Source organism: Palaemon carinicauda, chromosome 22 (assembly GCF_036898095.1).
Source record: "Palaemon carinicauda isolate YSFRI2023 chromosome 22, ASM3689809v2, whole genome shotgun sequence".
Lineage (NCBI taxonomy): Eukaryota > Metazoa > Arthropoda > Malacostraca > Decapoda > Palaemonidae > Palaemon > Palaemon carinicauda.
The window spans coordinates 4705150-4732346 of NC_090746.1; the positions used below are offsets into that span (position 1 = coordinate 4705150).

At 39.5% G+C, this 27197-nt stretch overlaps 1 protein-coding gene across 3 annotated transcripts in view; it reads right to left on the minus strand.

The window, feature by feature from the left end:
• Positions 1-27197, minus strand: part of LOC137616297 (uncharacterized) — a 308280-nt gene that overhangs the window by 20453 nt on the left and 260630 nt on the right. For all 3 annotated transcript variants that reach the window (XM_068345942.1, XM_068345941.1, XM_068345940.1), the window contains 6 exons: positions 21892-22030; positions 7146-7233; positions 4130-4191; positions 3937-4016; positions 888-1017; positions 74-268 (listed from right to left, as the gene is read on the minus strand). In XM_068345942.1, coding sequence (XP_068202043.1) covers positions 74-268; positions 888-1017; positions 3937-4016; positions 4130-4191; positions 7146-7233; positions 21892-22030 — 694 coding nt within the window. The remainder of the gene's footprint in view (positions 1-73; positions 269-887; positions 1018-3936; positions 4017-4129; positions 4192-7145; positions 7234-21891; positions 22031-27197) is intronic.

The window sequence follows — 27197 nt, forward strand, 5'->3', positions numbered from 1 at the left end:
GATGCCAATATCTACAAATAAAGTTTTACTTTTTATGTATAGCATATTGGTAACCTCCCAAAAAAATCCTTACCTCAATGTATTTATTCACAACATAATGTAGCAAAGTGAAGCCTGAGTCTTTACTTTTAACATCCTTCAACTTTGGTAAAATTTCTAGACCAAATCCATCAGCTTGTCCTCTTGTTCTGTTCCCTCCATTCATATAGTTACCAAGAGCCAGAATTAGACCGAATATCTTTTTAAGTTGTTCACTTGTCATTAATAGCTGAAATTTTTAAAGAAATATGAATATACAAGTGTTCAACATTTGCAATTCTTATTTGATCAATAAGATTCCATAGATTACAGCAATTACAACTAAAACACAAATTGAGAACTTTTCTTGTGAGAATAGACAAATATATTTATTATTTTCAAAATTAGGGCATAGCCTCTAAATAGCAGTGGCTCTATAGGAAAAAACACACACCACTCAATGCCTTAATGCATTAATAATGAATGAATGAATAATAATAAATGAATGAATGAATAAATAATAACAATAATGAATGAATGTATGTATGAATAATAATGAATGAAAGAATGAATAATAATACATGACCAATAATCAATGAATAAATAATAAAGAATAAATGAATAAATAATAAAGAATAAATGAATGAATGATGAATGGATGAATGAATGATAATGAATAAATGAACGAATGAATAAATGAATAATAAATTAATGATAAATATAACAATAATAATAATAATAATAACAATAATAATAATAAGATTAACATTCTATCTTAGCTTATAAATCTTTTCATAGAAAAATCAGTTCCAGAGAAATTCAGTGTAGCAGTCAATTTACCAATAATTCTCTTTTCTAATATTACTTACAGTCATAGTAGATCGCATCATATCAACTCTGCCATGTATTATACCAAGTTCTTCAGCAAAGGTAGCCTGGAACATAAAACAGGCACTCCTCTCTGCAAACTCATTGACTTTAGATAAATCAAGAAGAAATCTGAAACAAAAAAGAAATTCTGATAAAATGATTTCTCTATACACACCCGATGTTTATAGTGCTTCTCTCTGGATGCTCAATTATGTTGATGTTTACTCGCAAAACTAAAAATTTCCGTTTATCTTTCCTTGCCATAGACTTGGACCTCTAGTAAAGTAATGAGACAATCTAGCGATTAATGGAAAGAAACCAATATGTCTACCATCTTGAAGTTGAGCATCAAGTGAGTATAGAAATTAAAAAAATTAAAATTACATTTATTTCTCTGAACCTTCCATGATATTCACATTGCTTACTCCCACACAATGATGGAGGTGGGTTGCCAGTGAAGGAAAGAGATAGGTCATTTATAGCTTACAAATAATAAAATCAACCAATACTCAAGGCTCACTTTTAGTCTAGTTTCTTTTGGTAATAAAGTCTCAAATTAATTTTGAGACATAAAACTATTGATTGTTTCCCTAAATATTACCTCATGCCTCAATTCCTACGTATATAAAACTCAACATCATGTAAGTAAAACTAGAATTATTAAAACAAGAAAATTAAAAATTAATCAAAAGCAAAAATCATTAGATTACATCAGCTACTACATAACCTAAAGTCCAGCAATCCTGATATGCCAACCAGAATTGTTCAAGATAATTTCTATTGAATACCAACTTGGTAAACTAATGAGCTACCATTAAAACTCTTTCCAAAGAGAGATTTCTGATAAAGGAAGATATATTGCATTTTTGGAAAAAGGAACTCTTAATAAAACAAAACAGTAGCATTAACTCTAATGACTGTAGTCTTGCCCAAATAATACCAAATGGCTCTTACTAGACAAAGAAATTAATTTTTTGATGTAATGCTTACTTCATTTACCAAAGATTAAATTTGAAAGAACTGCAGCAGACTCTTAATCTATAAATCCTTTTTAGCTAAGAAAGTAGGCAAAATATGGTATTTTCATTATAAAAGGGATTTTGACGAAGGAAAAATCTATTTCTGGGAAGAGACCTGTGACGCCCGGTGAAAAGATCCTTCTTTACACTTTTCTGATATAAACCTTCCAAATATACCAGAGAAAGATAAAAGCATGGAATGCAGAGGCTTTAATACCTGAAATGGATAAAACTAATCCGACATGCTTGAGTACAGAATTAAGCATGGATCTATATCCCTTGAAGGTTACTATGAAAAGTTTCTCTTCATAAAATATGAAAAATACAAATTTAACAATATTATCCAAACTAGTTCTAGACACTGATACAAATTATTAGTAGAATGACTTTTGGATCACATAAACAATCTAGCAGATAAAAGAATTCTTTAGTTTCTGAGAATACAATGGATAGTTTTGATGCAGTTAGATATAGCATGTTTGGATGAATCACTTCAAAAATTGGTTGTCTAAGATTGGCTCTGTACAGCAATCTTCTTGGGCACTCCAACAACAGAGGATGCAGATTTATATATCATTCCCTTTGGATCCAAAAATCAAGCTACAAGTGTAATCCTACTGTTCATAGAAATTTCTGAACTTGTTTATTGCCTGAGAATGTGTAAAGGTCCAGATTTGACAGGTCTTGTAACAGGGGATCTACCTTCATGGTAAGGGATGTGGAAGTTGAACAAAACACCTCTATCTTTTTGCAGAGCATGATTGCTGTAATAACTACCAATCAAGGAGAAGACATCACTAAAATTACTAAAACTCTAAATCTTCACAGTGCTGTGCAAGGCCCATCGTTTTAAACCGACAGTGACGCAAAGACTGAATATAAAGACAGTATGGCTTGCCAAAACTATTGGTTTATTTCCATTAAATGCTAAATGGTCTCATTACTTTGCTAAAGGCCTAAGTCTACTGGAAAGAAGAGAATATGAAATAGATTCAGTTTTACGAGTAGTCAATATAACAGCCCTTCCAGAGAAAAGCAATATGAACACCAGGGGAAGTTCATAAAAATAAAATCATAAATACAAGAAATCTTTCAACTATTATAAATACTCAATATAGTATACAGTAAACCCATAAATTATCTATCATTCAAAATGTTTCTGAGGCAACATGAAAGTTCAACTACTGCCATTTGAAAAAAGTCAAAAGTTATATGAACTAAATGACTTGTGCATTAAACTTTTGTTAAAAAGGAAAACTGTAGCCACTAAGAATAGCAGAGTAATGATTCTCATACAGTACTTTTAGGTCATATGGATATAAATGTTGATACTGCCCTAATACAGAAGGCGCTCTGGTTACAATGCAGATCAGTTCCTACAATTTTTTTTTTCTTTTTTTTTTTTTTTTGGGTTAAAAAAAATTTTGGGTCTCAATCTTACTTCTTTTGAGTCTGTACTTCTATTCTAAAAAATTCTCATTTCAATAACGAGCATATTTTCTTTTTTTTTAGTTCTATAATTCACATATCTCTTATTCTTTAGTTCTATTATTCACATATCTACATTTCTAATTCATGCAATAATAGAAATACAGAAGGGGCTAGATTATTCAAGAGTAAGTTTATCACTATTATTCATATTTTTGTCATCTAACATGAACTGTAAATCTATCAGATACTTCTTACTAAAAAGAATCATCATTATAATGTGTACACACGGGCACGCTATTCTATCTTAATTCTCTTCCTCTTGTTTCGTTAAAAGTTTTTTTATAGTTTATATAGATATTTATTTTAAATGTTGTTACTGTTCTTAAAATATTTTATTTTTTCTTGCTTCCTTTCCTCACTGGGCTATTTTCCCTGTTGGAGCCCCTGGGCTTATAGCATCCCGCTTTTCCAACTAGGGTTGTAGTTTAGTAAGTAATAATAATAATAATAATAATAATAATAATAATCAGTATTTCATTTCCGTTGACTTTTTTTCTTGTTTAAACAATTCCGAAATGTTATACTCTAGGCTACTCACTGCTCTGGTTTATCTAGAGGAATATCTGGTGCTGCTTCTAGTTGTGCTTTAATCATATTAATTTCTGCTTCACTTCCTCTCTGAAAGTAGAAATGATGAAAGCCTTAAATCATATTAACTGAGTTTATCTGTGAGGCTAATGACAAGTTATTCACAGGATATATGACAATGGTAACAGCTTCAAATTACATACCACTTCATAAACTTGCTGTAGTACTTCTTCATCAAGCGCTGATGTATCAAAATTATACACAGCTGAAAGAAACAATTAAAAAGGTATTCAACTGCAGGAAAATAACTAAATTTGGCTTTAACACAATTCATACAAAATATATATATGCAATATCAAAACTGCTTCAAAATCTGTGGGGGGAAATGTTGCAATACCTATAAGACAAAACAGTTGTCATTCATCTGTTTCAATGAAGCTCATCTGAGGTTTATCTGGCTTCCTTCTCAAAGCTCGCTCATTTTGGCGTTTATCTTCAAAATCAAATTTCCCAATTTTCTTCACTCCAATAGCTCAATAAAAGGCATTGTATGGCAAATAGGAAGGGTGGGGTAAGCCTTTAGTTAACTGCTAAATAATGTAGCTGTGAATGGTCTATCATCTGCTCTGCTTTTCCAGATTGAATGTTTATTATACTAGTGTTGGTTAGCTTTCACTTGATCAGGGATGTCTTCTACTGGTTTTGAAATGCCCTTGTGTGTCAATTATTCAGGTAGGTCATTGCTACAGAATAAAGAGCTTCATTCCTTTTGTCACTAGAAAAGCAGATTTAATCCCTCATATGTTTATTGGCAAGTTCCAAGCATGTGAAAACACCATTGGTTCATAGGTGAATGAAGCTCATATGGACCATGGTGTCTCTCAGGAAGTCTTTTTCATTATATCGTTTTAATACCAGGGAATTCTAGTTTCTTCTAAACTATTGCTGGGACAGGATCACAGTATTTGCATTCAGCCAATTCAGAATCAGCTGGAACTTTTCAGATGGTGAGATGACCGGAACTATTCAGATAGTGAGATGACCATCTACATTTCCCCATTTATCAAAGCATCCCAGGTAGGTGGGATCTATCATAGATTATCTTAAATTATCAAGGATGTAGACAGAAAAGGAATCTTGCCTTCACATAAATTACCTGAAACTTTTAGTAATATTTGAGATACTTCGCTCTTAGGAGTCACTGGTTATGGGGAAGTGAGTGACAATGTTTACAGAAAATATGACAGTCCTGGCAAACTTTCACAACTAGGGAGCAGAAGGTCAGAGTTGTTCTACATAGTAGAATGGCTGTTATTATAGACAAAAATGCAGGGAATTAACCTTTTGCCACAACTCATTTCACGGAAATTGAGTGTCTCTGCCAATCATTAGAGTAGGAAACGAAAAGTGACTCCAAACAAGTGGTCTTTCCCTCTGTTAGTGTCAAGAAATTTGGAGTTGACAGGGAAAGTCAGATGTAAATATGGCTCTGAAATCCCTCAACAAGAAGATGGAGGTCTTTTGCTTGCTGTTTCTAGATCTCCTGGCATGGAAGGCAGATGCTATGTTGCAGAACTAGCCAAAACTGGACCTTTATTAATTTTTCTCCATTCTTGACTATTCGGGCAATGATAAACAAGTTCAGGGTGTCTTCGAACAGCATGATGATGCTAGTGATTCTTTACTATTAGCCTCAGAGTAGTTTATGGATCTATGATTTCTGTTTTCGTACTACCCTAAGTTGCATTGCAGGAACAATTTTCTCAACCTATTTTGCGAGTGGTTCACCTATGAAACACCCCCCTATACTTCAGCTAACCACATGTACATTTGCCATTGTATCCTCAGAAAAAAAGGTTTCTATTTTAGCTTTCATGAGGCAGTCTACCAATTATCTATAATAAAGACAAAGGCATATATATTTTGATTGATGTACATCCAAATATGTTTGGTAACTAGAACCAGTTTAGACAAGTCTTGTCAATTTTTAGATTTTTCATTTTAAGAGAGGAGACTATTTTAGTTATTAAGGGTTATGGGTCCATGTTTAATACAGTTCTCCAGTATCCTCCTCCTATATTACTGCAGGTTGTCAGATCAGTTTACTGAAATTTGGATTTGATATTGCAATATTTGAAAAATACCCATCTTAAGCCTTTGGTTTTGTTTCTCTTTCTGAGCTTTAGGGTGATGAACAGTTTTAAGGTGAAAAGTGGGTTGTGCTTCAGAGAATAAGTTTCTTTGTCAAATTAGGATACCTAATGTTTATTCAGACAAGGCAAGTATCATTAAGATAGATTCCCAATTTTTTTTGCAGGGTTAGGCTAACAAGGTGTACCCTCTCCAAGAATGCTATACCCTTCCTTGTTGAGACATTAGCAGCATAATCTCACAAATGAATAGGAGTCTGGTTAGGACTTGAGAGTTTGGGTTTATGATGCTACTTCTCTTCATTTCTGTAGAAATCCTTTTGTGGAAAGGGTTTTAGCAATAGTTTAGTGGCTTCTAAGGGAAGCCAAATGAACCTCATTTGAGTATTGAAATAATTTCTTTATTAGAAAAGACCTTTCCCCAATAAGTGTTCTTTAAAATTCCATTATATTCCCCTCAATTAAGTCAAATTTACATTCACTCTTTCCCAACAACTCCAGCATACATTTACAGAGATATTTTCAAACTTTCCACCCCTACTAACATTAACATCTATATTTTCATACCCTTTCTACATTACATCCACATTAACTCGGCTACAATCAAATAAAGATCAAATACACCTCCAGTCACTTCTTCTCTCAAACTACATCCAGCAATGTGTTCATCAAACAGCTATGTAATAACACATACAATAGCAAATTCTTTTCCTTACCCTTTTTGGGTTCACAAGCATGCCAATAAGTATTCTTATTTGTTGTTATTCCAACAATTAAGCCTCTTCCAAAACTCTCTCTTCATCCTCATCTGTTCCAGGAATTCTATCCATACTAGCAACTCACTCTTTCTCTGTAATCTATTTTTGGCAATAAATTACCGATTACAATCAACCAACCTTTCATATTCTCTAAAGCCAGCCATGCACTGATTCAGAATCTTCCCCAAAATCTTATCTTTCACTCATTCTTTTAAATCATATATCAATTATTCTCACCATAGTAAATTTTACTCTTACTCTAAACTAAATACAATGTATAATAGAGTAATAAATAAAATAAAATTTCTTACCATTTTCAACATCTGCTATATCTAAATGTTGACTTGTAATGAAAATTCCAACATTCTGAGATCGTTTACTATCCAACACTTTGGCCACCTAATAAAAAAAAGTAAACTTTCTTATAACATGTGACATACTGAAATTAAACATTATTGTATTAAAATAAAATCCATGGCATAAGTTTTGAAAACATTGAGAATAATCCTAATATAAAATTACACCAATCCTGTAAGCAAATATTTTTTTATGTGAAAAAATTGTCTGTGATGAAGTAAATAACTGAAAAACAACATTACATTCTCAGTTAATTTCCATTATTGCTATACAGAATATATATTAAAAAAATAGCAATCTTCATGGTTCACAAAATCCTGTACAGGGTAATGACAATGTAAGAGAGAAAATTCTAAATTAGAATAAGTTTAGCAAAAGATAACATTTTTAACTGTAAATTAAATAAAAACAATACTTATCACCTATAACAATTATCTTTTATTTTTTCCTAAAACCAGACCTTCTTCAGTATAAACCCATCACTTATATAACGCCCCATTTATGTTTGTGAATCTTACACTAGTAACCTGGGCACCCGTCAATGACCTGCCTTATTTTTTGTATTGTCAAATATGAGGTTGCTAGATCAGCGGGTTTGGAAAAAAGAGTTTATTAACTTCACAATTTAAGAATGATGACCTTTTACTGGTAAACACACAAAGAAGCCAAGTGATACCTACAAGATCCCTGGAAAGACTTTGGGTTGTGTTAGCCATAAAATCAAAGTTTCTCTTCTGAATAGAGAATTTTATAAAATTACAAACCCTTGAAGATGTAAAATAAGGCGATTGCTTGAACCTGCGTAGTTCTAAAATTTAGCACATGAATTCTAGAAAATTTAATAAAATAATAGGGTGCTTGCTTGTACTTGTGTGGGTGTAAAATTAGTCAACAAAAGAACACTTATAACACAGTGAGACATGAAGGCAAGTGCATTGCAAAACAGCATATCTAAGAATACTATTAATGATAAGATGAAATATCATTTAGGAAAATAAAGAAAACAAACAGGTATATAAACAATTTTATGATGAAACAACTATCTATTCATTTATCAACTACACCTCTATAGTGAAAGAAAGCAGAAAGCAGAAGCAAACTAGATACTACAAGTGCTGACATTCAAACTAGCATTCATATTGATATTAAATTTAAAAACTAAATATAAGGGGCTTTGATTTCATGGACTAGAGCTCTATTCGTGATGTTTTTGTTCTTTTTCATGTGGAAGCTTCTAGAATACCTTGCTTGTATTACCAGGAAGGGAGCGACAACAAAGCGGCTGAGAGAAAAACCAACAAGGTTATTAAATGAACATGTGTCACTACCTAGAAATCCCAAACAGACAAATATAATACTCAACTTGGGAGCAGGGATCTCCAAAACGCCTGACATCTTCAAAACCACAAAATAACACAGAGCTACGAAAAACACGTCCGAACGTTCATGGGTGCCAACAAGGAATGATGGGAGAAGGATAGGTGATGGTGGTGGTGGTGGTGGTGGTGTGGGGCGGAAGGGGGGGGGGCAGTAGCTGTAGTGAACGACACCCTGTAGTAACGGGATTTTGAGGAGGGAGAAGTCTAATTGGAAAGGGACCTCTGGTAGTGGTATCACTCGCCCCAGTTTTAATACCGACACCCTTTAGGGGTGAGCAAGCTGGGTATATTCCTGGCATTCCATGCAACTTTTTTCTCTGGTATATTTAGCAGTATTTATACTTTTGAAATGGTGCTTTAAGGAGCATTTCACGGAGCGACACAGGTTGAGCCCAGAAAAGTAATGAGAACTCTTAGCTCCTCGCATGTGTGGCTTCCAGAGAAAGAATAAACCAAATCATCAATATTGTTAAAATTATCTCAACCTAATGACAATACAAAAATAAAAACATGTATATCATGGACTAATATTAGCCCTTAGGTTGAAAATCTTTTATTACTAGCCAGGGGGAGGTGTCTACCTCTCTTGTAATTTCCTTGGCAATGTAGGACTTTAGAGAAAATATTATTTTGGGTAGTTTCTTTCACTTCTCTGTCAGCTATCTCATTCCTGTGAATTCCAACAGGACATGGAGCCCAACAGATCTTAAGGTTTTTTGATAACAAAAAATGTGAGAGACACTTTTCAGCTTTCTGGATCAATAACACGGTCAAGGCTATGGACTGTATTTGATATCTGGCGCACTCAGCCCCATGTACATATTTGATTCTGTAGATGCTTCAATTCTTCTAGAAAAAGTGTTTCTTGTAAGTACTTATGATGACTACTACAGCTCTGTTAAGTTAGAGGATATCAAATGGACTCCTACCAACAGATTTTGTCTTGAGTAAGGTGAAGAATCTTTTGTAGCAGGCTACTCTTTGGCTATGCCAGAAAAGAAATAGCCAAAAAGTTAATTGTAGCACTTTCAGATTCTTCTAAATCCACTGATATAGCAAAACTTTCTTCTGGATCCTTCTTGTAAAGACCCTCTGTTGGCCTGATGGATTTGGCTCTTGAAAAAGCTTGGTATCTGTTACCTGGGTTCCCATTACTCCTCTTAAAGCAATATTGGCAAGGTTGTCTTTAGTGTTTATTTATCTTCATTGCCTGAACTTTTGAATAATCTCGGATCACTTTTACTTGGTTAGCCACAGGCACAAGATATCTTTTCATTTCAACTGATGAAGTGCAACACTGTTGTAGAAGATGCGTGATTAGTTAAACTATCAACGGGGATGTCTAGCTCTTGTAATACATGCTATGCAATATTCACTGATATTGTGGCTGTTATAAGCTCCAGTCTAGGTATTAGTATAGGCTTGATAGTTGCTAGTCTTGGTTTTTCCTTACGAGAAGTGATGTGTATCTTTTCATCAATTAGTCTGATGTATGCAGCAACCCCATTGCCTATTTGACTTTCATCACAGAACACATTAAGGTGACTTGATTGAATTTGTCCAAAGCACTTACCTTTCATGCACTTGTCAGAGAGCGATGGTAATTCTTGAAGCCACTTTTTTCACCTTGGCCGGTAGGCCTCAAGGTGGTGTCATTCCATCCAAGACCTTCATCCTGACACAAATTCTACAGTATCTTCTTTGCTGGTGAAATGAATAGGGTGACTAAACAAAGCAGGTCGAACAGTAAAAATGCAGCTGACAATGTCTGGTGCCACATAATGTTATTATTTTCTTTTGCATGACAACACGGTACACAAAGGTATCGCTTCCCATATGCCCTTGGATCCCGAAGACTCTCTCGTAGGAGGTATTTCTCTAAGTCACACTCTTAAATCTTAGGTTATCTCTTTATCTGGTTAGATTTAAGGACTGTGTGGCTGCTACAAGATCTTTAACAAATTGTTGAGCAGTCACTTCATCTTTGAATAACTTGAAGCAGTAGCCTACAAAGAACTTTCTTCATATACTGCTGGTAACTACTCATCATTATTCTTCCTCTGCATGATCTGCTGTTTTCTTCAGAAAAAAGTTGGCCACACTAGGAGATGAGACTGCTCCAAATATATGAATGATCATCTGGTATTCTAGTTCTTGTTGTAAGTCACAACCAGGCCTTACAAGAATAATAGTATGTCACATTGTTGTTCAGGGACTTTTACTTGGTAGATCATAGCCTCAATGTCTTCCATAAATTATTTTTTTTCTATTCTGTCCTGAGTTGACACACCAATTATGAGATTTACGAGACTAGGACTTCGTAGAAACTGCAGTCATAAACTAATCTCTTTTTGTCCAGTTCCTTTGGGTGGTGAACTCTATGGTGCAAATACCATGTAGGGCCTCTTTCATGGACTGCATCTGGTGGTACCTGCTGGGAAAATCTTTACTTTGGCAACTTGTCCATAAATTTAACAATATCTGTAGTACTTTTCCTCGCACAGTATTTTTGCCATTGCTCTCTGGAGGGCTTGGAATTTATTGCTGACATCCATTTGTGGAATGTTTCTGTTTTTCCATCACACACATGAACTTGGTCTTCCTGTCAGTATCCTATTTCTTTTGGAGTGCTTCCTTTATCTTTTTCACCTAAGTCCATTTTGAAAATCTTGATGACTACATCTAGAGTCATGCATTCCCTGACTAACTTCTCTTCCCAGAGTAACCTCCTATTGAAAATCACTTTTTGTTTTTACTGACTATAACTTGCATTGGTCCATTGACCAGTCCAACAATGCACACATTACACTGCAAATGTTTTCATAGTACATATAATGATTGGCTGAAATGCTGCAGGACAATTACATTCAATAAGAAGTCCAATCTTCTGAGAGAGTATTCATACTTTGGAAGTTTATTGGCCAGCTTTCTCAGAGGTGGTATGGATGACAGAAATCTGGTTAAGAGAGACTGGAATTTTCTCTTGTGCATATGCCTTAAGCACACTTACTGGATTGTTTTCTTTGATTCATTGCCACTATATACTAGAGGACATAAGACCCTGTAGCATGCTCCATATAGTGCATGGACCCTGAATGTGGTTGCTATCGAATCTTTTTTCATCTGTTCCATCACCTCTTCAGTTATAAACAACCACTGGATCCATTGTCATAGAAGAAGCAGGTTTCAACTTAATTGTTATCACTGTGGTGGACCTTCATTGGCAATATGACTTGTAACACTGTGCTAGATGTGATTCAGCTGTAATACAAGCACTAGATAAAATTTTAGCAGTATCTTGTCGCTTGTTATCAGTAGAGTATGTTTGGTTTTCCATCACTGGCCAAAAATTATCTGCATGTCTCTTCTGATATTTTATGCAAAATCTTTTCTTGGTATATCCCTTTACAGTATGACTGTAGCTAAGGCAGCCAAAGCAAAGTCCTTTGTTCTTCAATATACTTATTTTGTCTTCTATATTCTTCTTTGCAAATTCAAAACAGTCATCCAGATCATTTAATTTCTTACACAAGGGGAAATTCCTTTAAGCCAGATTTATTACTGCCTTTAGTGAATATGCTGATTTGCTATGATCATCTGACTGTATGGTTATGGAAAAGGAACTAATATTATGCTTCTTTGCAGAATGGAAAGACCTCTCTGCTTTTGTTTTGTGGTTGTCAGCTTTCATTGTTCGTCTACTGAAAGTAGGATCACTTGTTGATTCCACATCATCCTTGGATATTACACTGCCCTTCTTAATTCGGACAGATGTACAGTAGGAGCATCACACCATTTATTTTGAATGTAAGTGGGTAGTTTAAAGGCTGCTCACGAATGGCACAAGCAAGGGACAGTGACAATGCCCTAAAGATTGACCATACACTGTATACATATGATTAGCATCCAAGCTGGAACCAAAGAGCGCCACGCAATGGTTACTGATGACTCAGCAGACAGACCTATAGGTTCCCCAAAACCCCCATCCTTAGTTCACGAGGATGGGGAGGTTGCAGACTTTACAAGAAACTATCGAGCTTGAGCGGGATGCGAACCACAGTCCTAAAGACCGCCAGGCAGGGACGATTCCAATAGGCCACCACAATTAAGCAAGAGCCTATAAATTTAAGAAGATCCATATATTAAAGACTTTGCACAGCAACCTCATACTCCATCAAGATCCCTGAAAACTCCTTTAACCCTTTAAGGTCATCATTCTTGATCTCCGACCACTCGAGGAGATTCTCAACCTATGCTGTTGCTACTTTATATGAATCTCCATACTCCTCCAGTAACAGAGTCATGGCTTTCTTGAATCCTTTAGGTCCTTCATGAGGGTACAGGCTATTTCTGGGCTCCGACCCGTGTCGGCCAGTGAAATGCTCCTATAGCACCATTTCTAAGGTATATAACTGCTATATATTACCAGAGAAAAAATTGCATGGGAATGCCAGCTTGAACCCAGCTCGCTCACCTGTATAAGGTGTCGATATAATACTGGGGCGCGATAAATCACAACCAGAGGCCTCGCACCATTTAGATGTCTCCTGTCAAAATCCCCGAACAGCGAGGCGCCGTTCAACCTCGTACTACTACTAACCAACCCACGCCAGTGACGTCACTCCTTTTATAGCACGCAGTTTCTTAACAATACTTTGTGTTGTGTGTAAATTTCGCTGTTTTTCTCTGGATTTATCTCAAGATGTCCGACTCCACTGTCACTACATCTAAGTTAAGTACCAGAGCGCTAAGAGTTTTGAGATTATGGAGGGGGCCTTTCCGTTTTGGTTTATATTATTCAGTTTTTATTCACGACCTTGCTGGGTCTCCCTCGGTACAGGCTCCTTCCTCTCTCTCTCTCGTTCGTTCTAACGATTTTCAATTAGTCCTCCATACTGATTGTTTCTCGTTGTGAACTTTATGGATCTCCACGGTTCACACACCGTATCAATTTTATATTGTCCTGTTTTATGATAACAGTTATTTCATGTTCATGTGCGTATATTGGAGGTTGGCATGCCTGATCACCATCGGCGTTCTTTTCCACATATCATATCTTAGCTTATTTACATTCGCACGCCACGGACTCGCTTACTATTTTAACGTCATTCGTATGATTGCATTTGTTCGAGGGGCTTTCATGAGTCAGTTATTACAATTTAGTTTTCATTTTGTTAGCACTTCACTGACCCTGTGTTCTGTTGGTAGCCCTGCCTACTCCTAGCGCCTTCAGGCTTGTTCTTTTCTGTCTCTTGTTCGCGCCCTCGTTTGTTTTACGATTGATTTATAGCTAATTTTATTATTGTTATTATCATCCAGCATGCCTTCCTCTCTTATTTACCATGTGTTATGTTTTTACTAGTGTTTTTAACCTTTCCACGTGATCATATCACTCATGGGTCTGGCAGGTTGGTATACCTGATATCGTCTCGAAGCCTACCTACTCCTAGCCTCCTCCCGCCGATATCTTATAAGCGCCTATGTTCTCCTCCCGGGGGCATCCGCTTTGCACGGGCGGTTTCCCGTTGTTCTGTGAGGCATTCTATTATTATTCATTAACGTACATTACGTTTCCCCACTACTCTACCCGGTCGTAGTCGTTTCTTTCCGTCGCTCGTTTGGCCGACGATCGGCGGGGAGTCTCGACTCGTTCCGTGGTACCTTGTTATGTTATTTAATATTAAGTTGTGTACGGGCTTCTCCCGCTTGGTCCCGCACTTCACGGACCCTTTTAAGATCCCCCTCCGCCCTCTGTCACGCACCTCACGGACCTCATATGGATATATATATATATATGTTTAAAGACTTCCATTACGGGATCCCCGGGAGTAGCTTTTATTCATTACCATTCGGTCGAGTTTTTTAGTTGAGCCCCGGAGCCAACATTATTCATTATTACTTGGATTCCCTTTATATTTTAGTCACTTTTATCTATTGTATACGATCCTAGTTCTCGACCTTGCCTTCCATGATATGATCACGAATAAGGTTTGACTTAATTTAATTCATTAATTTAATTTGATTTAATAATTTTATACTCAAGTAAAGCTGTTATTTTATTTTTTAAACACCGGGGTCCCCTGGGGGGTCCCCTAATTTGCCTTCATTCAATTATTAAGGCATTATATATGAATAATTTTTATCATTTATTTGATAAATGACTTATAACCCCCGGACCCCCCAGGGTCCCCTATTTGCCTTCATTCATATGTTAGGCACTTATATGGATAGTTTTATCATGGGTTAAATATATATATATATAGAGTTACAGCATTTGGGCCCCGTTGCCCTTCCTTTGCTTTCATTGGGATAATTACAGCTATATATATTCAACTTTTATATCATAATAGTAACTTTTATAATATTTAAGCACTGGGACCTTCGGCCCCTAATGGCTTTCCTTTAAGATACTCGTGTATCTTTTATCTTACAGACTGTCCGCTGTGCGATGACGGCATGTGTCGCTGTTCTCCACCAACCCTGCGGCCATAATGTGTGTTGTTCGCACGCTCACTGCTCTCTTCAAGTGGATGACCTAGCTGTTTGGCATCCGGACAACTGTCCTGTCTGCTACAAATTGGTTTCCACTCTAACATCTGAATCGATGAGTGCAGTTACTTTATTACATATTTATGGGGAGTCACATTTTAATGTCCTCTTTTATTATATTGTACTGTAAGGCCACAGTCCTATGGACTTCCTGCATGCCTTATATGTGCCTACGAAGCCTTGGCTTAGTTTTTCTTTGGCACTTTTATCAATCACTAATAGTCTGTTCTCTTTCAGAGCACCCAGCTTGAAATGGAAACAGCCCGAGCTACCCTCAAGATCTGGGTTGGCGGGTTCGCCCGCAACGTGAAGGCCAGACAGCCATATGTCCTTTCTGAGGAATGGTGTTCCCTCCTCTACCCCAATGCTAAAACATCAGCTGCGGTCCCCAAAGCGCTAGCGGACCCGATCATCGAGACCATTGCTTCTCTTTTTCTGGCCCCGGACCAAGGGGAGATGGGCGCCACCCTAACTGAGGACGTCGCTACCCTCGACCTTGATGTGGAGCCCATGGCTCTGGATGATCCCGACGCAGGTAGGGACGTAGGTGAGTCAGGTGGTTCCCGGGCTGGGATTCCTCTCCCTAGCCCGGCTTTCTCTTCTATTTCGGACCAATCTTCCTTTCGCGGTTTTCCTGAGGCAACCGGGACTGATCTCAGCTCCCGACCCGTTCCACCCAAAGTGAAGGCTCCTCACAAGTCTTTATATAGAACCCACAAATCTTCCCAAGACCACAACCCTTCGAGATCGTCACCCTTGGAGGCTAAATCCTCCTCCACCAGAGTTTCTCAAGACCCAATTGCTGTGCCCTCAACCTCTCAAGAGGTAGTCTCTGTTACGGCACCTGTTCCCCCCCAGGCGGGATCATTTAACATGGAGGAATTTTCTGACAAACTGTTTGCTCGTTTTGAGTCGATACTATCGTCTCATACGAAGCAATCACACGAGAGGATAGCTTCTGTGGAGAGCCTAGTCCAAGGCCTCATGAGTTCGGGGCTACCACCTCCTCAACAGCAGTACCCCATTCCCGACGCCTCCAAGCTTCCTCCTTTCAATAAGAATAACCCTTGGAGGTTAGCATTGCATGCCCCCTTTTCGGAGGGTATGCTGTCAATCGAGGGTTTCGGTACACGGCCTCTTACTGACTACGAATTCTACCCGCCGGGTCTTGAATTCCCCTTCCCCGGCTACGCTCGCCTCACAGAAGCAGCTCTGATCCGTTTAGATAAGGTTCCAAAGGAAACTGTCATTTTTCCTAAAGAACAGGCACAGTCTGTCTTGGTTTGCCTGTTCCATGAGTGGCAATGTTTGAACACCATGATTACGGCCCACAAGAGTTCGTACACTATGTTTGTGGCCGACGACCAAACCCCTACACCATGTGCGACCAAGATTCTGGAGTCGGTCTTCCAGGCTATCAAAGATGAGAAGCCTTTACCACAACTCAGGGAGACCGACTTAACCTCCCTCCTCTTTCCGGGGGACAATGAATGTTGGCGGAATGCCCCAGCTACCTTTTCAGTAGGTAAGTTGAGCCCGGACTGTGCCTCGACGCAGTTCAGCGAACGGCTTCCCAAACTCCCAGAGTCTCTACTTAAATTAGAATTTGATTCTAGGTGTAGATTCGGCAGATCTCTCAATTCGGTCACCCTTTCCGAGTTGGCCGTTGCCACTTACAACGAGGAGGACCTCCTTAAGGCCCTAACTAAGTCGTTACTGCAAAACTTCATGGCTGACGCCTATGACTTTGCAAGCGCCAGGATCCGTTGTCGACGACACGTCCTCTCTGAAGCCACCATTACGCACGAGCCTAATAAGCTCATCAAAGCTCCGGTCTGGGGCCCGCATCTTTTCCCGGAGGATTTGGTTAACTCGGCCCTTAGTGAGGCAGCTAGGGCCAACCAAAGCCTCAAAGTTAGGTGGGGCCTCGTCCCAAAGAGGAGATATGAGCCGACTGGTACCCCAATCCGAGGTAGGAAGAGACTGAGGCCTTTCCACTCTTCCCAATTCAGGGTTCAAACGGCTCCCCAAGGCCCCCAGCCTTCTACATCAAAGGGCCAGCAGCAAGAGCCATATGTCCTGGTCCCTCAGTCTCAAATCGCCTCCACGTCCTTCTCCCCCGCCTTTAACCCCATTTATGAGGCTCAGACCTCCTTCCGTGGCTACCAGCGTCACAGAGGTGCCAGGGGTGCATTTCGCGCCCGAGGTAGCGGAAGGGGTTACCACCGGGGAAAGCCTACCCGTGGAAGCAGAGGAGGCAAATCATCCTCCACCCAATGAGACAACGCAGGTAGGAGGGAGACTGTACCTTTTTCGAGACCGTTGGAAGTTCAGCGATTGAGCTTCCAGCATTATCTCCAAAGGACTAGGGTGGAGCTGGATACAGGGACATCCTCCACCGAAAAGCTTTTACCAATTGCCAACAGAAGAACTATGTTCCTTCACGACAGATCTGCTACAAAAGAATGCGATCCAAAGCATACGTCGCTTAAGATTTCAAGGGCGCTTGTTCAGCGTGCCAAAGAAAGGCTCAGACAAACGAAGGGTAATCCTGGACCTGTCTCGTTTAAATTCCTTCATTCGTTGCGACAAATTCCGTATGCTTACCGTCTCGCAGGTGCGGACCTTACTTCCCCGTGGGGCCGTCACCACCTCCATCGATCTTACCGATGCCTACTATCACGTTCCAATAGCAAGGCATTTTCGTCCTTTTCTGGGCTTCAAGCTAGGCAAACAAGCCTACGCATTCAAAGTGATGCCGTTCGGGCTCAACATAGCACCCAGAATCTTCACCAAACTAGCAGAGACAGTCATTCAAGAGCTTCGCACTCAGGGAATACAGGTAGTGGCCTATCTAGACGATTGGCTAATCTGATCAGACAATGCCCAGAATTGCCACGTAGCAACGAACAAAGTCCTCACCTTCCTTCGTCAACTGGGATTCAAAGTCAACTTCGGAAAATCCCGCCTGGTCCCGGAGACCAAGTTTCAATGGCTGGGTCTACAATGGGACCTATGCTCCCATACGCTGTGCCTCCCCAAATCCAAAAGGAAAGAGATTGCGAGGAAGACGAGGCAATTTCTCAGGGAGAAGTTGACCTCCAGAAGGAACCAAGAGAGGATCCTAGGTTCCTTGCAGTTCCCCTCCGTGACAGACATCGTCCTACGGTCCAAACTCAAGGACATAAACAGAGTGTGGAGATCCAGAGCAACCGCAAAACGCCGCGACAGACGTGCCCGCCTTCCCCCACTCCTGAAGAAAAGTCTACAGCCTTGGACGGAGGTCAAGAATCTCTCCAAGTCGGTTCCCTTACAACATCCGGTCCCGGGACTCGTCGTCCACACAGACGCCTCCTTAACAGGGTGGGGAGGTTACTCCGAACACAAGAAAGTCCAAGGGTTATGGTCATCAGTCTTCCGACACATGCACATCAATGTCCTCGAGGCCATGGCAGTCTTCCTCACTTTAAAACGTCTCAATCCAGCCAGGAATCTCCATATCAGACTGGTTCTCGACAGTGCAGTCATAGTTCACTGCCTCAACAGAGGAGGCTCCAGATCAGCCCAAATAAACCACGTCATGTTGCAGATTTTCTCCATGGCGGCAATGCACAAGTGGCACCTGTCAACAGTCCATCTAGCAGGAGTCCGGAATGTGGTAGCGGACTCCCTTTCCCGGACGACTCCGCTAGAGTCGGAATGGTCACTAGACCATCGATCCTTCCAGTGGATACTATCTCAAGTCCCGGGTCTCCAGGTGGATCTGTTTGCGACGGAATTCAATAGCAAACTAGATTGTTACGTAGCCCCCAACCTGGACCCTCAGGCTTATGCCACGTACTCTATGATTCTAGACTGGAATACCTGGAAGACGATTTATCTGTTTCCTCCGGTGAATCTCCTGCTGAAAGTTCTGCACAAACTCAGATCCTTCAAAGGTCGAGTGGCTCTCGTAGCCCCCAACTGGCCCAAGAGCAATTGGTTCCCCTTGTTGCTAGAGCTAGGTCTCAGCCCCCGGCGGATTCCCAATCCGGTGCTCACACACAGTACAAACTCGCAATGTGTTCGCTTCCTCAAGGATTCTGAATGCCCTAACTTTATGGACTTCATGAAGTTCGCAGCCAAACGAGGTGCGAGCATCGATCCTTCGAATACTATTTTCCTGGAATCCGACAAAAGGGAATCTACTCTCCGACAATATGACTCAGCTGTCAAGAAATTAGCTAAGTTCTTGAGAGATTCCCAGGTTGAGAAAATGACAATGAACCTAACTGTGACATTCTTCCGGACCCTCTTCGAATCAGGTCTGGCAGCCAGTACCATTACTACAATTAAGTCAGCCTTGAAAAAGATCTTCCATATTGGTTTTGGCATTGATTTAACGGATTCATATTTTTCATCCATTCCGAAAGCTTGTGCCAGGCTAAAACCTTCCACTCGCCCTAGCGCAGTTTCCTGGTTTTTAAACGATGTTCTTAAGCTGGCCTCTGACACTCCAAATGAATCCTGTAACTATATGGCATTATTAAGAAAGTCACTTTTCCTTTTGAGCCTCGCCTCTGGCTCCAGAATCTCGGAATTGTCAGCTTTATCTAGAGACCCAGGTCACATAGAGTTTCTCCCTTCCGGTGAGGTCCTTCTCTCCCCTAACAAAGTGTTCCTGGCTAAAAATGAGGATCCCCAGAACAGGTGGTCTTCCTGGAAGATTGTTCCACTTCCTAGGGATCCATCCCTGTGCCCAGTTACCACCCTGAAATCCTTCTTAAGTAGAACTTCCACTACAACCACAGGGCCCTTATTTATTAGAGAGCACGGAGGAACTATTACCCTTAAAGGAATCAGGCAACAAATTCTTTATTTTATTAAACAAGCTAATCCTCAATCATTCCCACATGTCCATGATATTCGAGCTGTGGCTACCACAATTAATTTTTTCCACCATATGAAATTTGATGAGCTCTCAAAATATACCGGTTGGAAGTCCCCTAAAGTTTTCAAGCGCCACTACCTAAAACCTTTAGAAGCTCTTAGATTTGCCACAGTAGCTGCGGGGAATGTAGTTCCTCCCAAGGGTACTGAGTCCTAATCACAAAGTCTTGCTCTGTCCTCTTTCCCTCCTGCCTGGCTTACCTGTTGTTCCTACTTGTTTTATTTACCATGATGTATTATTTATTATTCAATTGATCGATTTCTCGAATTATTTTGATTTCACTTGTTTTTGAAACCCCCGAGCTGATCTTCCTTTGTTATGTTAATTATTTATATCTATGATTGTATGCTTTACTGCATTTTGCTTACCAAGCTGTATTAATATTATTCATACCTGTTGACTTTCCCTTCGGGTTTCATTTTGTTTAAGTATCATGTCTAATTGTCTCTGTCTTTTACGTGTTGATCTGTTTACGGGTTTCCATGTCCCTCCTTTTTGATATTAAAATTCATCAGCTATATTAATTTTGTGTTATTCCCTCCAGGTAGTTAGCCTTATTGGGTCCCCATTCTCTGGTACGATTTCACTGGCCGACACGGGTCGGAGCCCAGAAAAGGGATTTTGACGAAGGAAAAATCTATTTCTGGGCGAGAGACCCGTGTCGCCCAGTGAACCCGCCCGTCCCTCCCTAATTGGGCCCCAATCTGAGGTGCTATAAGGAGTGACGTCACTGGCGTGGGTTGGTTAGTAGTAGTACGGGGATTTTGACAGGAGACATCTAAATGGTGCGAGGCCTCTGGTTGTGATTTATCGCGCCCCAGTATTATATCGACACCTTATACAGATGAGCGAGCTGGGTTCAAGCTGGCATTCCCATGCAATTTTTTCTCTGGTAATATATAGCAGTTATATACCTTAGAAATGGTGCTATAGGAGCATTTCACTGGGCGACACGGGTCTCTCACCCAGAAATAGATTTTTCCTTCGTCAAAATCCCTTTATCCAACCTTTTACATAATGGTCCAAGTAATAAAATCCCTATGCATCGTTTGATGTGTTGGGTACTATATTTGTTTTGAAAGCCTTTATGAAGGATGAAAATACTATGCAGTCACCAGTGAATTTTGATAAGTTAGGAGAAGGCAACAGAATTTACCATTTAACATTGGAACTTTACAAGCACCTCCCTTTGTTTTTGTTGTAGAGCATGTGTGACTGTTGCTGTAATGTTACTTTAGTTGTGGGTTCTAAAGATAGGATTGAATTTTTTTGGTGGAAGATTATACTTATGAGTAGAGCTCCTTTTTATAGCTAGCAAATTTGGCTGAAGATAATGAAGAGTGGTCTTTGTAGATGGAGATGAGCCTCTTGTTTATCTCAAATAATTTAATTCATGCTCTTCAGTTGGGTGCTCTGCATCTGAGGTTCAAAAGCTGGGGTAGATGGATCCAGATCTTGAGACTTATAGACTTATAGAATACAGTCTGTGGTATATATATATATCTCTCTCTCTCTCTCTCTCTCTCTCTCTCTCTCTCTCTCTCTCTCTCTCTCTCTCTCAGAGAGAGAGAGAGAGAGAGAGAGAGAGAGGTTTTTACCTCTTGTGCAGCACTCCTGAATTCTTAAATGTTAGTCGACTATTTAAAAATTCTAATACTTTTCCCAATTAGGGATAACATGGTTGAAATTTCCAAATTGTTGACTAGAATTAGCAATTTCAAGTGAAAATTAAAATATCTATCATTCTACTTAGCTATTACAAGTAACAATCACTGCCATTTTACAGCAAAAACTACAAGGTACTCTACTTCAGCATTAAAAAAATTGAAAAAGAACACTAACCTTAATTTTAGCGGGTTTTGCTTCTTTTTTCTCTTTCTTCTTTGGCTGAGTAACTTGTCTTGAAAATAAGCTAACAAATTCTGTTTCACTAAAATCTTCTTCTTCTAATTCATCCCACAAGGGAGTCTCTGATAATTGTCTGTAATATAAAAGGGTAAATTAATTTTCATAAAATAATACATTCTAAAAGTAATTTGTATTTTTATGAGCTATACAAACCAGAGTCCTTTACAATAGGAGATGACTTCAGTGCAAGATGGAAAAGATGTTGAATTGTTAACAAGTAGTGCAATGAGAAAATCCCGGCCATCTGCCTCACACTTTTGACTTTATAACCAGGACTGCGAGGGGTGATTGAGGTGGGTAATGTAATTTACAGGACTTGGGTTTGTATAGCATGGAAAAATATAAATTCTTTTGAAGATTTGTTATTTGTTCAAATGGATATACCATATAAACCTGTCCTCCTTTAATTAGGAGAATCTCTCAATGTTTGAAAGAAGTCCCTGAGAACCAAACTAGAAGATTATTTTTCTCTCCTGGATGTTGTCCTTCCTGGTCCCGTACGGGAGCAGGATGGAAACTAACCACCTCCTAATATGGAACAATAATGAAAAAATTAATACAAGTCCACAATGGAGGAAAACTAATATAGTACTTACTATACTAGATAATTCACTTTTGTCTGGATAATAAATACTAGCACAGCTTACAGGTGTTTGGAAACATATGCTAATCTACCTGTTTCTAACAAAATAGGAATAAATACAATTATAAATCATTACCAAACATACAGGTACTGTATCTCCAAAATGATATAGATTATGAAACAATATATACGATAGGATAGTAAAAATAATTATAATGGACGGTTTGATTACTGTAAGCCAGCTGTTCTACCTTACATGATAAGACTACTTGCTAACCATCTTTTCTTTTTCTGGGCTTCGACCCGTGCCGCCCAGTGAAATGCTCCTTAAACATCATTTCTAAGGTAAAAACTGCTATGAATTTACCAGAGAAAAATTTGTATAGGAATGCTAGGTTGAACCCAGCTCGCTCACCTTAATAAGGTGTCGGTATATCTCCTGTCAACATCCCCGAACAGCGAGGTGCCGTTCAACATCCTACTACTACTAGCAATCCCACGCCAGTGACGTCACTCCTTTTTCATAGCACCACTATTTAATCCCTATTTTGCCTTAGTGTGTGAATTTTGCTGTTTTTTTTCTGGATTTACCTCAAGATGTCGGACTCCAATGTCACTCCATCTAAGTTAAGTACCAGATCTATGAGTTTTGAGATTTTGGAGGGGGCCTTGCCCTTTTTTGCTTATATTATAACAGTTTTATTTTTCACGACCCCACATGGGTTTTTCAGGGCCCTCGGCTCCCTCCTCTCTCTCTCTCTCTCGTTCGTTCTTAACGATTTTCAATAAGTCATCCATACTGATTGTTTCTCGTTATGATAACAGTTATTACATATACGTGTGCGTATTTTCGGTAGGTTGGCATGCCTGATCGCCTTCGGCGTTCTATTTCACATATTATTATTTGGATTATTTACGTTCGCACGCCACGGACTTGCTTATCATTTTAACGTCATTTGTTTGCTTGCATTAGCTCGAGGGGCTTTCATGAGTCAGATATTACATATTGGTTTTCATTTTGTTAGCACTTCACTGACCCTATGTTATGTTGGTAGCCCTGCCTACTCCCAGCGCCGTCAGGCTTGATTCTCCTGTCTCATGTTCGCTTCCTCGTTTGTTTTACGATTGATGTTTAGCTAATTTTATTATTATCATCATCCAGCATGCCTTCCTATCTTATTTTACCATGCGTTTTGTTTATTATTGTGTTATTAGTCCTTCCGCATGATCATATCAATCGTGGGTCTGGCAGGTTGGTATACCTGCTATCGCCCCACTCCTAGCCTCTTCCCGCCGATACCCCACCCCGGGGTTCCCTCCCTCTCTCTCTCTCGATCGAGTTTGAGTCACTTTATAGCGCTATGTACCCCTCCCGGGGGCATCCGCTTTGCACGGGCGGTTCCCGTTGATCTGTGAGGCATACTATTATTATACATTAACGTACATTACTTACTCTTTCCACTACTCTACCCGGTCGTAGTCGTTTTCTTTCCGTTGCTCGTTTGGCCAACGATCGGCGGGAAGTTTTCGGCTCGGTCCGTGGTACCTTGTTATGTTATATTATTTATTTAGTTTTGTACGTGCTACTTCCCCGGTCCCGCACGTCACGGACCCGTTAAAGATCCCTTTCCCCCTCTAGTGTCACGCACCTCACGGACCTTATATATATATATATATATATATATATATGTATATATATATTAAGATTTCATTACGGGATCCCCGGAAGTAGCTTTTATACATTACCATCCGGTCGAGTTGTTTAGTTGCGCCTCCGGAGCCAACGTTACTCATTCTTACTTGGATTAACTTTATATTAGTCACATATATATATTATATATACGATCCTTGTGCTCGACCTTCCCTTCCCTCTTTTGATATGATCACGGTTACGGTCTGACTTGTTTTCAATTCCTTTTACAATCAAAATAGTTATTTTGATATTGATATTTAAGCTATCCGGACCCCCCGGGTCCCGATTTGCTTACATTCAATATACTTTATGGCTATATATGAAAGATTTATATCATGATATTGACATTTATATACGTAGATATTTAAGCTCCGGGCCCGCCTAATTTGCTTTCATTTAAGATACTCATGTATCTTTTGTCTTACAGACTGTACGTATATAAAACATTGCTTTCATTTAAGATACTCATGTATCTTTTGTCTTACAGACTGTACGTATATAAAACATTGTTATCATGATATTTATATATAAATCTTCTATCATGATATTGATATCACTTAAGCACCCGGGGCCCCCGGCCCCTATTTGCTTTCTTTCAGGATTCCTAATGTATATATAGAAAACATTTTTATCATGATATTGATATATAATCTTTTATCATGATCTTGATATCATTCAAGCACCCGGGGCCCCCAAGCCCCTATTTGCTTTCATTCAGGACTCCTGATGTATATATATATACAACATTTTTATCATCAGGATTCCTGAAGAATATATACCTGGTTTATATATATATATATATAAAAATTTTTATCATGATATTGATATGTAAATCTTTTAGCATGATATTGCTATGATTTAAGAATCCGGGGCCCCCGAGCCCCTATTTGCTTTCATTTAGGATTCCTGATGAATATATATAAAACATTTTTATCATGATAGATATATATATATATATATATATATATATATATATATATAGATATATATATATATATATATATATATATATATATATATATATATATATATATATATTATATATATATATATATATATATATATATATATATATATATATATATATATATATATATATATATATATATATATATATATATTTATATATATATATATATATATATATATATATATATATATATATATATATATATATATATATATTAAGCACCGGGGCCTCCAGGCCCCTAATTTGCTTTCCTTTGAGATACTCATGTATCTTTTATTTTACAGACTGTATGCTGTGCAATGACAGCATGTGCCGCTGTCATCTATCAACCCTACGGCCATGACATGTGTCATTCACACGCCCACTGTTCTGTCCGAGTGGATGACTTAGCTGTATGGCATCCAGACAATTGTGTAGTCTGCTACACAATGACCTCCACTCTAACATCTGACTCGGTGAGTGCATTTTCATTGATACAGACTTGTAGGGAGTTACAATTAATTTCTAATATTGATTTTAAGGCCACTAGTCCTCTGGACTTCCCGCATGCCTTTCACTTGGTGTCTACGAAGTCCTTGGACTTCTTCACTTTTCTTTGGCACAAATATCCCTCGCTAATAGTCTGTTCTCTTTCAGTGCTCCCAACTTGAGAAAGATACAGCTCGGGCTACCCTCAAGATCTGGATTGACGGGTTCGCCCGCAATGTGAAGGCCTCACAGCCTTATATCCTCTCTGAGAATTGGTGTTCCCGTCTCTACCCCCATGCTAAAACTCCACCTGCAGTCCCCAAAGAATTGGCGGATCCTTTCATCGAGAGGTTCGAATCCCTTCTTCCAGCCCCTTACCAAGAAGAGACGGGCGGCACCCTAACTGAGGACGTCTCTACCCTCAACCTCGATGTGGAACCCATGGCTCTTGACGATCCCGACGCAGGTAGGGACGTAGGGACGTAGGTGAGTCAGGTGGTTCCCGGGCTAAGATTCCTATCCCTAGCCCGGCTTTCTCTTCTCCTTCAGAACACACTTCTTTTCGAGGTTTTCCGGGGACAACCGGGACTGGTCTCAGTCCCCGGCCTGTTATCCCCAGGGTGAAGGCTCATCGTAAGAATTTATATACGACCCACAAGTCTTCCAAAGATCACAGGTCTTCGAAATCATCAGCCTCGAAGGCTAAATCTTCCTCCACCAGAGTCTCTCAAGACCCAATTGCTGTGCCTTCAACCTCTCACGGAGTAGTCTCCGTTCCGGCACCTGTTTCCCCCCCGGCGGAATCATCTGACCCAGTGGATTTTTCCAAGAAGATGTTTGCTCGTTTTGAGTCGATACTATCGTCTCATACGCGACAATCACGAGAGAGAATAGCTTCTATGGAGAGCCTAGTTCAGGGACTCATGCGCTCGGGGCTGCCACCGCCACAACAACAATACCCCATCCCCGACGCCTCCAAGCTTCCTCCTTTCAATAAGAATAACCCTTGGAGGTTGGCATTGCATGCCCCCTTCTCGGAGGGTATGTTGTCAATCGGAGATTTCGGTACCCGGCCTCTTGCAGATTATGATTTCTACCCGCCGGGTCTTGAATTCCCCTTCCCCGGCTACGCTCGCCTCAAGGAAGAGGCTCTGATTCGATTGGATAAGGTCTCAAAGGAAACTGTTAATTTTCCTAAAGAACAGGCACAGTCTGTCTTGGTCCGCGTGTTCAATGAGTGGGATTGCTTGAACACAATGATTACGGCCTACAAAAGTTCATATACTATGTTTGTGGCCGACGACCAGACCCCTACCCCATGTGCGACCAAGATCATAGAGACGGTCTTTCAGGCTATCAAGGAAGAGCAGCCTTTACCTCACCTCAGGGAGACCGGCTTACCCTCCCTTCTTTCCGGGAGACGGTGAATGTTGGCGGAACGCCCCAGCTACCTTCTCGGTAGGTAAGTTGAGCCCGGACTGTGCCTCGACGCAGTTCAGCGAACGGCTTCCCAAACTCCCGGAGTC